Source organism: Delphinapterus leucas, chromosome 8 (assembly GCF_059928025.1).
Source record: "Delphinapterus leucas isolate spDelLeu-1000000601 "Yukka" chromosome 8, BTC_Dleu_Yukka2, whole genome shotgun sequence".
In the NCBI taxonomy this organism is placed as follows: Eukaryota; Metazoa; Chordata; class Mammalia; order Artiodactyla; family Monodontidae; genus Delphinapterus; species Delphinapterus leucas.
Window position 1 is genome coordinate 54,310,324 of NC_143136.1, and position 11,435 is coordinate 54,321,758.

At 36.5% G+C, this 11,435-nt stretch overlaps 1 protein-coding gene across 1 annotated transcript in view; it reads left to right on the forward strand.

Annotated features, from left to right (window-relative positions):
- SESTD1 (SEC14 and spectrin domain containing 1) overlaps window positions 1–11,435 on the forward strand; it is a 150,272-nt gene that overhangs the window by 122,500 nt on the left and 16,337 nt on the right. Inside the window, exons 12-17 of the mRNA XM_022570146.2 lie at window positions 81–195; window positions 1,650–1,809; window positions 5,022–5,103; window positions 6,202–6,324; window positions 7,092–7,283; window positions 9,781–9,902. Coding sequence (XP_022425854.1) covers window positions 81–195; window positions 1,650–1,809; window positions 5,022–5,103; window positions 6,202–6,324; window positions 7,092–7,283; window positions 9,781–9,902 — 794 coding nt within the window. The remainder of the gene's footprint in view (window positions 1–80; window positions 196–1,649; window positions 1,810–5,021; window positions 5,104–6,201; window positions 6,325–7,091; window positions 7,284–9,780; window positions 9,903–11,435) is intronic.

Below are 11,435 nucleotides of genomic sequence, written 5' to 3' on the forward strand. Positions count from 1 at the left end.
AGATATAAACCTCATTAATCATTAAACACTTTAGATGCTGATTACATCAGGGTTATCTCTTTGGTGTCCCTCTGCTTTAGTTGTCTCAGCAGTTGGATGGCTTATTAGGGATGTTGTGCGTAGATGTAGCACCAGCTGATGGAGCATCGATTCAGCAAACTTTAAAACTGCTTGAAGAGAAGCTGAAAAGTGTTGGTAAGCAGATTTTAAAAATGCTGAAACATAAGGGTTCTTTTTTTTAAAAATATCACTACCATGGTTAGACAAGTCAACTTACACTGATCTAATTATAATTATTAACAGGGACCATAGGAAAAATTGGTATAAAAAAGGCTTTATCCCCTTAAAGGGTGTAATTTATGCTACAGTGTTTATTTTTCATTGTTGGTCAGTCACCCTTCCTTCACAGGGCCTTTAGCCTTTCTTGTTTACCCAGCCGAATCTACAGGTGCTATGTCTTGCATATTCTATGAACAGTTATTTGTAGTGCATGCATAAACTGTAATTAGCTGTGAAATGTTCTGTGGTAAACCCTGTATGCCCCAGACTGTGTTTTATGCAATGATTTTTGTTGTTGCTATATCCTAACCTTGTGAAAAAATAGTTGGTTTGGTTCTGTGCATTTGTTTCTCCAAACTGGGAATACTGCCGAGGTTACATACTCTCCAAGGAGAGGATGGTCCAATTTCATTAAGCTAGTACCCTTACTTGACACCAAGGCTTTTTACATTTTACTACAGTAGGAAATACAGTGAATTTCCCTAAGACGTGACTGGGAGAGGTGGATAGTGGATGTGAAAATGGGAGGGGAGTTGTATTGAGTGGGACAGGAGGGCAAAGGAGAATGGAGGAGAGGAAAGCAGTAACTTAAGGCAGAGATTTAGTGGAAAATGGTGACATGTGATTGAACCAATTTAATTAATTTTGAAAAGGACTTGAGGGAATGGGTTTGAAAAATCACGTTTGTATTGGCATTTTACTTGCTTACAGTCTTCGTTATTTTTAACAGATGATATGAGGAATACATGTTTAGTATTTAATATACCAAATGAAATTTATTTCAAAATGTCACAAGTTTTCTTAAACCATATTTTTCTTTTAAAAATGCTAAAAGAATTCTGGTATATGTACCTAATTTAGAGTCTTGTAAACATATCCTAAGTGTTGCTTCTCGTTGGGTGTAAGCTGGACAGCGCCTATACTCAAAATGTTCAGTGTCCTTTTACAGTGAGAATACATTGCTTGAATGTTTTAATGTCTTGTAACTCATATATTTTTTGAACAGAATACTTGCCTTGTTCTCCTAAAAATTGGACTACATAAAAACAGAAAGGAAAAAATTGAAAATCTTGTCAAAATAGAAATTCTCACACTTCCTATTTGCAGTTTTGAAAAGTAATTGTTATCTATGGAAATTCACCTTTTGGAAATTCTCTTCAGGGAGAATTTGAATGAGAGGGAGCTCCAGTTTGAGCCACATTTAAAGGGGTTTTATTGATCGAAATATTCAGAGGGCTCCATCCCAAAGTAGTTTAATGTACAAAGTTGTTATACTTGGAATCCAAGTACAGTATCTGCTGAGAGGATTTACTTAAGGGAGGGAAAGCTTCTCTGGTTTAAGAGATTAAATATAGTAACTTTTGTTTTAGATGTAGGATTGCAAGGTTTGCGTGAAAAAGGTCAAGGTCTTCTGGATCAGATCTCCAATCAGGCATCCTGGGCCTATGGAAAGGATGTAACCATTGAAAATAAAGAAAATGTGGACCACATACAAGGAGTGATGGAAGATATGCAGCTTAGGAAACAAAGGCAAAGTTTGACTGTTAATGTTAATTTTTGCTAAGACAACCTAATATTAATTAAAATAAAAAGTGATGTTATTATATTTTCCATACAGAGTAAAAATTCTTACCTGTTATATAGTAGGCATGTAGTTGGTTTTTGGTGAATGTAATGATTATTGTATATAATTGTACTAACAAATAATGGCAGTTTGTTCAATTAATGGGTACATTTTCCCTTTTTACTCAGTGGTAAAAATTTTGGTTCCACTCAAGTACATCACATCCCATATCCCCAGTGTAGCCTATGACTCGTCTATCTTTTAAGAAGACTCTTTTTGGAGAATTTTGCTTTTCCATTTTCATTTAGTTTAGAGTTGCTATTAAATCTGTCATTTACATTGATGTGTTTCTTCATCTAAACGTCTCAGAAATTTTCATGCATCCATTGTTCTCATATTTGCTGTAGAAGGATTAGACAGTAAACTCTGGGTAAGATGATTTTTAGTTTCCTTTGATGTAGAACTAGGAATTTAAAGGGTTCTTTGAAAACTCAGTTTGCAATAGCAATTGCAGAGTATTGCAAAGTAAAGGATTAAATTAACATATGCTAGTATATATAGGCTAGCATGGTTGTGTGAAATCTTTGTACACTTAGAAATTCTAAGGTCATCAACAGAAACCTCACAGAAACTCTTCCCTTACATCACAGAGAAAACAGTCATTAGACAGAAATTCTTTCTATCCTCATATCTGCAAACGTATCCATTTCATTATTTATGCTCATCACAAAGATGATATATGTCTGCTCTTATCAAAGCCATGTGTCCCCATCATCTTCTCACTCTGTCAATTCCCATTCTCTACTCTGATCCCTGCCTTTCATTTAAATGCTTAAATCTCTCCTATTAAAAAAAAAATTAGACAATTACACACATGCATATACCTTCAACCCTTTGTCTTCTAGCCCTAGAATTCTCCTTCCTGACAGCTGTCATTGATGGTCTAATCTGCACTCATACTTCCTCACTGCCTCTAGTTACTTTTCATCCCTTCTCAGTCTCCCCTGTCCCCTCACCATTTCACTGGACATACTCTTACCGATGTTACAAGTGACTTTGTAATCGCCATGTGTAATAAATGCTTGATCTTGCTCAAAATCCAGGGAATGCTTTTGCTCCTGACATTGCTTGACCACTCTGAATAGAATTAGGCACAAGTGACTTTTTCTTTCTTCTTGAAACTTCCTGACAACCTTGTCTTCTTTGAAAACACCCTCATGAGTCTCCTCCTGGCACTCTGTTTCTTCTTGGTTCTCTTCACTGATTTCTTGTTCTCTAGCTAATTTCACTGCTTTCAGGGTTTGTTCTGAGGCCAAATTCTCTTCTCACTCTTTGTCTTCTCCCTACTTTAATGACTTTCTTTAATATGACCATGATTGAGTAGTTATGACTCTGACCCAGACCCCTCTTCTGTATGTTAGACCCATAGTTCCTCTTACTTACTGAATGTCTCCACCTGGATGCCCCATACACTACTCAAAAAAACTAATATGGACAGATCAGAATCATTCTCCTCCAAAACTTGCTCTTCTCCTTTAGTTTCCTATCCAGGTTAAAAATACCATCAGCTACCAAACTTGGAATTTATGCCAAGGATTTATTAAAATCCTTACTCTTCCTCATCCCTTACAGCCTAATCAGATGCCCAAGTTCTGCTGTCTCTGAATCATGAACACTTCTTTCTACCTGATCTTAGCTGCCTCTGGCATTGCTTGTCTACAGTCTGTTGTGCAAGAGCACAATCTTTTGTAAAGCGCACATCTAATCCCCAACTTCCTTGTATAAACCCCTCTCAGTGACTTCCTATTTTCTCAGATGAAGTTCAGTCTCCTTGGAATAGTGTAGGAGACCCTTATAGTCCAACCCTGCATAATCTTACCTCCTTTGATTTTTCTACAAAACCACACACTTGTTTTCACTTTCCTGAACGCATCATGGTATTTCATGCATCCATGACTTAGAATACGTCTTTCCTTGTTTTCTGCCAACTGGATTCCTACTTATTCTTTAAGACTCAGGGGTAGTTATCCTTGGAAACCTTTTTAGATTTCTAAGGCAAGTTTGTTACTTATTCCTCCCTATTCTCATACAGCTCTGCAGTAGTGTTTTTATCACATTGTTTATTTAAAAGTCCATCTCCCCAAATGAGACCATCTTAAAAGTAGCGACCATGTCTTATCCTTTTTGAGCACATTAGTCATACCTGACAATATGTGTTGAATATGTGTATGATATCATTTTCATCACTGAAGTGTCTTACATTGTCTTTTAGCTTCAAATTGTAAAAATACTTATCATGATTACTTCCCTTCAGTCCCTTGTAGAATTGTTTAACCAAGTTGCATTTTAACAAAATGTTATGGGCTTTTGTTGAGGGCATCCTTATAAAAAATAGCCTTGTGACAATGACTTACTTATTGTTATCAAGTTTCCTTAAGCGTATCAACTATAGTGGAGTCCAGTGCCTCATGGGGAGCTTGTTATTGGTATTTGGTACTGCAGTGAGTTTCCACCTTCCCATCTAAAGTTCATGGAATTGCATGGGAATGAAGGGAATCAGAATGAAGGGATCAGAACTGAGCTAGATCAAGTCAGCTTAAAATTGTAATCTGTATATTATCCAGGCAGACCACAGTAAAATTTAAGAATACTCTGAATTGTGTTTCTCTCCACCCAGAGATCAACAGAATTTTTTTTCTTTCTTAAGAACATAGATGGAGGTTTTTTTAAATTCAAAATTTGATATTACTCTGGGTAATGTGTAATGTAATGAAAAGCTTTATTTATTGTTTTTATTCCCTTGGAGCATCATTCTCTAAACTAGTATTTTAGAAACTTTACATTTTTATCTTTGAAGGTTGTTTAATGCTAATTGGCAGTTGATATTGCTTTGGGTTTTAGTGTACTGCTGTGTTTGTGCTTTGCTTCAGTATTTTGCAGAACCCATACTATACTCAGAAGGGTTTGTGATTTAGTACCATTCAGGTATTCTAAGGTTTTGATATAACACAGATACAGATATCCTTAAAATTCTTACAAATCAATACAAAATAGTTACAGCCTCCATAGTGTAGGACTGAGTATTTTAGTATACTGTAAAACATGTGTGCCAGATGGTGGCGTTATACTAGTTATCAACAAAACTGAAATGTCCTAAATTTATGTTTGGATTTATTAGATGTGAAGACATGGTAGATGTGCGAAGATTAAAGATGCTTCAGATGGTGCAGTTGTTTAAATGTGAAGAAGATGCTGCCCAGGTAAAGATCAATCAGGCACATTATGCACTTGCCTTTTCTTAGAAGATTGATTTCACCTAACTATAAACAAAAGTGTACTTTTCATGGTCCTAAGCAAGTAAATTCATTAAATCACATTCTAGTTTATCCTGTCAAAATAATAAAGTTTTGTATTCCCACTTACCTTACTGGTCTCATTTTTTTAAAATTTATTTTAATTAATTTATTTTTGGCTGTGTTGGGTCTTCGTTGCTGCACGCGGGCTTTCTCTAGTTGCGGCGAATGGGGGCACGGGTTTCTCACTATGGTGGCTTCTCTTGTTGTGGAGCACGGGCTCTAGGTGCGTGGGCTTCAGTTGTGGCACACGGGCTTCAGTAGCTGTGGCACACGGGCTTCAGTAGTTGTGGTGCGCGCGCTCTAGAGTGCAGGCTCAGTAGTTGTGGTGCCTGGGCTTAGTTGCTCCGTGGCATGCGGGATCTTCCCACACTGGGGCTCGAATCCGTGTCTCCTGCATTGGCAAGTGGATTCTTAACCACTGCACCACCAGGGAAGCCCTTACTCGTCTCATTTGACTTATCTTCTCAATGAAATGCTCTATTGAGCTAGAAATTGGGATTATGTATTATTTATTACTGTTGATTTGGTTGTCAGTTACACATCCCAGGATGAAGCCTGGTGTAGCTTATTGCTTTTTAACCCACAAGAAGGTTTTTCAGCTAGATAAACAATTTGCTATCTTTGTATAGTTAGCATCAAAGAACATGATTCCAGCTTGACATAGAAGAAACTTATGATTTTAAGTAGTAACATAAATCTATAATGAGATTCCAATAAGATTATATTACATAAACACATGATGTTCTATTAGTATAAATCATGCAATGTTAATTTTAAATGAGTGCTTCTCTTTAATAGGTCTTGTCTTTAGATTTTTAAAAATTTTGAGTGGGAGGAGAGGTCATTAATTCATGTAGCTTGGCATTGAATGAAATAAGCTATTAAGGTTATAACTAATGGATTAATCACATGATAGTAATCTTTCTTTATATAAATATGATGTTTTGACGTAAGACATAAAGAGTTATGAATCCAGCTTCACTGTTATTTATTTTCGTTTAGGCAGTAGAATGGCTAAGTGAACTTCTGGATGCTCTTCTTAAGACCCACATCAGACTGGGTGATGATGCTCAGGAAACGAAAGTTCTACTGGAGAAGCATAGAAAATTTGTTGATGTTGCCCAGGTGCAGAACTGGTTATCTTCCTTTTCTACAAGCTATGTGTTTGCGTAGCTTTCTGCATGATTGTAATGTAACTTAACCTTCCAAGTCCAAGAAGATTGGTTACGTTAATCCAGAAATATTACAGAACTAAGAAAATGTCAGCCGGTGAATCAAAACTAGCCTGCATAAACTTGAGAGGGTTTATGTTTTCCTGAATACAGGTTCTGTATGCTTCCTCTGATTTATGGTATATATTATGACATTTTTAGGCAGTAACTGTTCATTCACGAAAGTAAATCAGTAAATGACAAACCCTAGTTTCTGCATCTCACTAGTGTTAGCATAGCAACACAGATTTTTTTTTTTTTGCATGTGAAAAGTATCTTAATTTATTTTCCCTAACTATTGAGTTCACATTGTAACAGTGTGGTTTCCTGTATGTAATATAAAGTGCCCACTTGCCACCCATTCGTTTTGATCAATGAGGGAGCAAACCTTTTTTTGTGTGTGGGGGGGGGGGTCATGGTTGAGCAGACCGAGGTGGGGAAAACAGAGTAAGAGAGGGAAGCCAGACAAGAAATAAACTTAATAAAAATTAACTGAAAGTATTGCTTCCCCTTTATCATTTATGCATGCAGACAGTTTGTAGCAGTAAGTGCCAGTGGACTTACTCATTATTGCTTTCTAGTAGTGTTGCTTAATTGTCATCTCAGTCCTCCTGCACACTTTCCCGTCCCTCTTTTCAGAATTCTTTTATTATAATTTCATGTTGACTTTTTCTTTTTCAGAGCACTTATGACTATGGAAGACAGTTGCTACAGGCCACAGTTGTGCTGTGCCAGTCTTTGCGCTGCACCTCTCGATCATCTGGGGATACACTTCCTCGACTGAACAGAGTATGGAAACAATTTACGATAGCATCTGAAGAGAGGGTACATAGGCTGGAAATGGCTATTGCGTTTCACTCAAATGCTGAAAAGGTTCGCTTTTTTAAAAATGTAGTTTCAGTAGTGTTTGTACGTTTAAAATATGTTAACCTTGTAATTTTGTTATTAGTCTGTTTTTTAAAAATTTATATTAATTTCATTGTTTAAAGATTGTTTAGATATAATGTATTGTCTTAGAAAGTTCAAATCAGATTCTTAGTAAGCCATACCAGTGCTAGAGGACTGTGGTTAGAGGAGTTGAAACTATCCAGTAGTCCTCTCTCTCAATAGCACGTCTCTCCTCACCAGACCTGGTGCCCAGAATGTACTGTCTGTTCTTTCAGGTGTCATGACTCCCATCTGTTTCATTATGCCAGGAAAGGAAACTTTGCTTTGGCAACTACTACTAATTGTCATAAATTTTTTAAAAGGTCATTTGTGATTTTTATAATGTTTAGAGACTGTCCAGCTAAAATTATGAGAGTAAGGATAAAAATAGCTTTTTTTTAATGTGTTGTCTTTAAAGATTCATTCTAGAATTTATTAGTTAATGAATTCATTAGTCCCAGAAACCAAAAATGAAATATGCAGGCAAATTTTCAATAGAACCTTTTTCTCAACTGCACAGTGAAAATTTATAGCACCCAAGCCTTATATTTCCATTCCAAAGAGGAGTCTTACTAAGTAGTTAACTTTGTTTTGATCTCTTAACGATCACAGTTTATATGTAGGGAATGTTCAATACAATTTAAGATATGAGAAACCTAAGATGTAAATGTGATAGCCTTAGTCTGTAGAACAGAAGAGAAATTGCCAGGAACCTCAGGAATTAAGCAGTTTCTGTCTGTGTTATGCAGTACATTTGTTAGGAAATGTCCACAGTTAACTCTTTTTGAGCTGGTCACTGAACTCCACAGGTCAGTGTTTTAGTGTAAAATGGGCCTGGTGATGATGAATGAAAGTACACAAAATGGCTTGACTTGTTTATCTACTGATTGTTTTAATGAAAACTTTTTATTGAAGTATAGTATTAACATAGAAAAGTGTACAGCTCAAATGTTCTGCTCACTGAATTTTCATAGAGTGAGCATGCCTGTATAATCAGTGCACTATTCAAACAACAGAACGTTACCAGTACCCCAGAGGCTCTCCACCCTCTTTTAATCACCCTGCTTCTGCTGCCCATCCTGGGGTGACCACTGGCCTGATTTCTAACACCACTGATAACTTTTTAGGATCGTGCTTTAAAAATGTATCTGCAAAGACATTTTAAAACCTAGATCTCTTTAAGAAGTTATGTAAGAATGAATATGGTTGAGACTTTTTTTCGTAGAAAATTAATGTTCTTATTTCTTCTGGTACATGGCCTTTATCATGCTTGTAATAAACTCTTTAAGTTATTTTATTGTGCCAACCTATGTAAAGCCTTTTGTTATCAGGTGTTATTTTTCTTTTGAGCATATTGTATTTTATACCAGTAAGCATAAATATAACCACAACTATAAGCAACTTGTATAGCAAATGATAGTGATTGGGAAAATATTTAAATTTAATCTAGAATTTTACAATATGAAAATGTCCTTTATGAGTAATGCTGAAGTAAACATAATTGGATTAAGTAAACTATAATGCAAAAAAAGTTGTAAAAATAAATACTTTCTTCTGCCCCAAATTTTGCAGGTTTTTTTCTTGGAGGTAATTTTTTAAAATTAGTATTATTATTTTAAATCTGGAGTGTATCTTAGACCCATAGAACATCTCAATTTGGGACTAGCCATACTTCAAAAGCTCACTAGCCACATGTACTTAGTGGCTACTATGTGTGGGTCTGTACTTGTAGACTTAACTGTTACAAATCACAGCATTTTTTTTCTTTCTTTCCTTATTTTCTTTTGTACCATTTAAATTTAAATGGTAATAGTTAAGGAAAAAATAATATCAAGGACTGTAGAACTTCTGTGTTTGAATTAAAACCTTAATGAATTTACATCTTTTTTTGTTGTTATTTTTGTTTTGTTTGTTTGCTTACATCATTTAACTCAGGTCAGTGGATCACTTTTTAAAATAACTATAAAGTTTCTAGCTAGATAATCACATCAGTTATGTGTTTGTACTCTGAGTATATGTTGTTATGTATTTATATTTTCTTTCATTTTTGAAGTCTGTAAGCTCTTTGAGGTCAAAATCTGTATCTCATTCATATCCCAAGCTGCTACATAAACATAAAGTAAGTATTCAATAAATAGTTACTTAATGAATGAAAGAATACTACTTTTTAAGCACAGTTTGAGCTTAGATTCCAAATAGTAGTCTAGTATTATTTTTTTCTTGGAAATCACTATAAACCTCTTTATACTCCAGTTATATTATTAGTAGGGATTGTGTATTTCATTTTGTTTGAATTTCTTAGGCCAGCTTTGATCAATCTTCTATAATGGCATACACGACAATGCTAAGAACAGAACAAAAACACCTTCAATCTACTAAACTTGCATGAATTTGATTCCTTTTCTGTGTCTCTTGATTGATGTTGCATTTTTATTTGTTGCAGATTTTGCAAGACTGTCCGGAAGAGCCTGAAGCTATTAATGATGAGGAGCAATTTGATGAAATTGAAGCAGTTGGGAAATCGCTTTTAGATAGACTAACTGTTCCTGTGGTTTATCCTGATGGGTATGGTGCATGTTCTTACAATTTGTGTTTTTATCAGTAAGGTCTTAAAGGGTTATCAAGAGAAGAAAGTCTGTTTCTTAACAGTCCTGGTAAATTAGCTTTGGTTCACATTTTCAATTTCTATAAAAGGTTAGTTTAAAATGAAAAGAAATCCATACTGGGCTCTTAACAATAGTAGCAATTGGTACTTGCTGCTGTCAAATTTATTGCTCTTGATAGCTTGTTGTAGAATAAAGATCATCAACTAGGTTGACATCTTGGGTTCTCGCCTTGACTTTGATGGTAAGGAGCTGGGTGACTTTGGGCTTCATTCATGGAAGGGATGGGGAGGGAACTAATGTTTAGTAACTTAAAATATATACCAAGCCCCAGGTTAAACACTTCACCTTAATTACTTTTGACCAGGGCTAGAGCAGTATGATTATTTTGATTCACAAATGAAGAAACTAAAGCTCAGAAAGGTTAAATAAGGTCCTCAGGATTTCACAGCTTCTGAGTGGAATTAGAATATAGTTTCAGGTCTGTCTAGCACCAGATCCATTCTCTTTTCACTGTGCTGTATGGAGTCCTAATTTCTTCATTTGTAAAATGATGGGGTTCTGATTCTCACATTCCTTTCCATTTCAAATAGTTGATCATAAAAATAAGAAATAGCCTCTTGAAAATAAACAGACGAGTAAATGAATCAGAAGGAGCTTTATCTACAAGGAACTAGACCTTCTCAGTAAAAATAATTTAGAAGTAATCCAGAGGATGTTGAATTAAAACAGTAGAGAGGGCTTCCCTGGTGGCGCAGTGGTTGAGAGTCCGCCTGCCGATGCAGGGGACACGGGTTCGTGCTCCGGTCCGGGAAGATCCCACATGCCGTGGAGCGGCTGGGCCCGTGAGCCATGGCCGCTGAGCCTGCGCGTCCGGAGCCTGTGCTCCGCAATGGGAGGGGCCGCAACAGTGAGAGGCCCGCGTACCGCAAAAAAATAAATAAATAAAAAATAAAACAATAGAGAAACCAAACCATTGAATACAGGTATCCTTACATTGTAACAGAGTGTAATGGGTACGATTGTGGACTCTGGATCCAGATTTGTTGGGTTTAAATCTCAGCTCCGCCACTTATGAGCTATGACGTCTTGGGCAAGCCACTTAACCTTTCTGTGCCTCAATTCCCTCATCTAAAAATAGGGATATATGGGGCTTCCCTGGTGGCTCAGTGGTTGAGAGTCTGCCTGCCGATGCAGGGGACACGGGTTCGTGCCCCGGTCCGGGAAGATCCACATGCCGCGAAGCGGCTGGGCCTGTGAGCCATGGCCGCTGAGCCTGCGCGTCCGGAGCCTGTGCTCCGCAACGGGAGAGGCCACAACAGTGAGAGGCCTGCGTACGGCAAAAAAATAAACAAATAAAAATAAAAATAGGGATATATTTTCCATACCTCGTCAGGTTACAAGAGCGAGGAAATTAAATGAGCTACATGTATATAAACTACTTAAAACAATTGTGACACATGGTAAGTGCCACTACTACTGTGTCATGAACTTC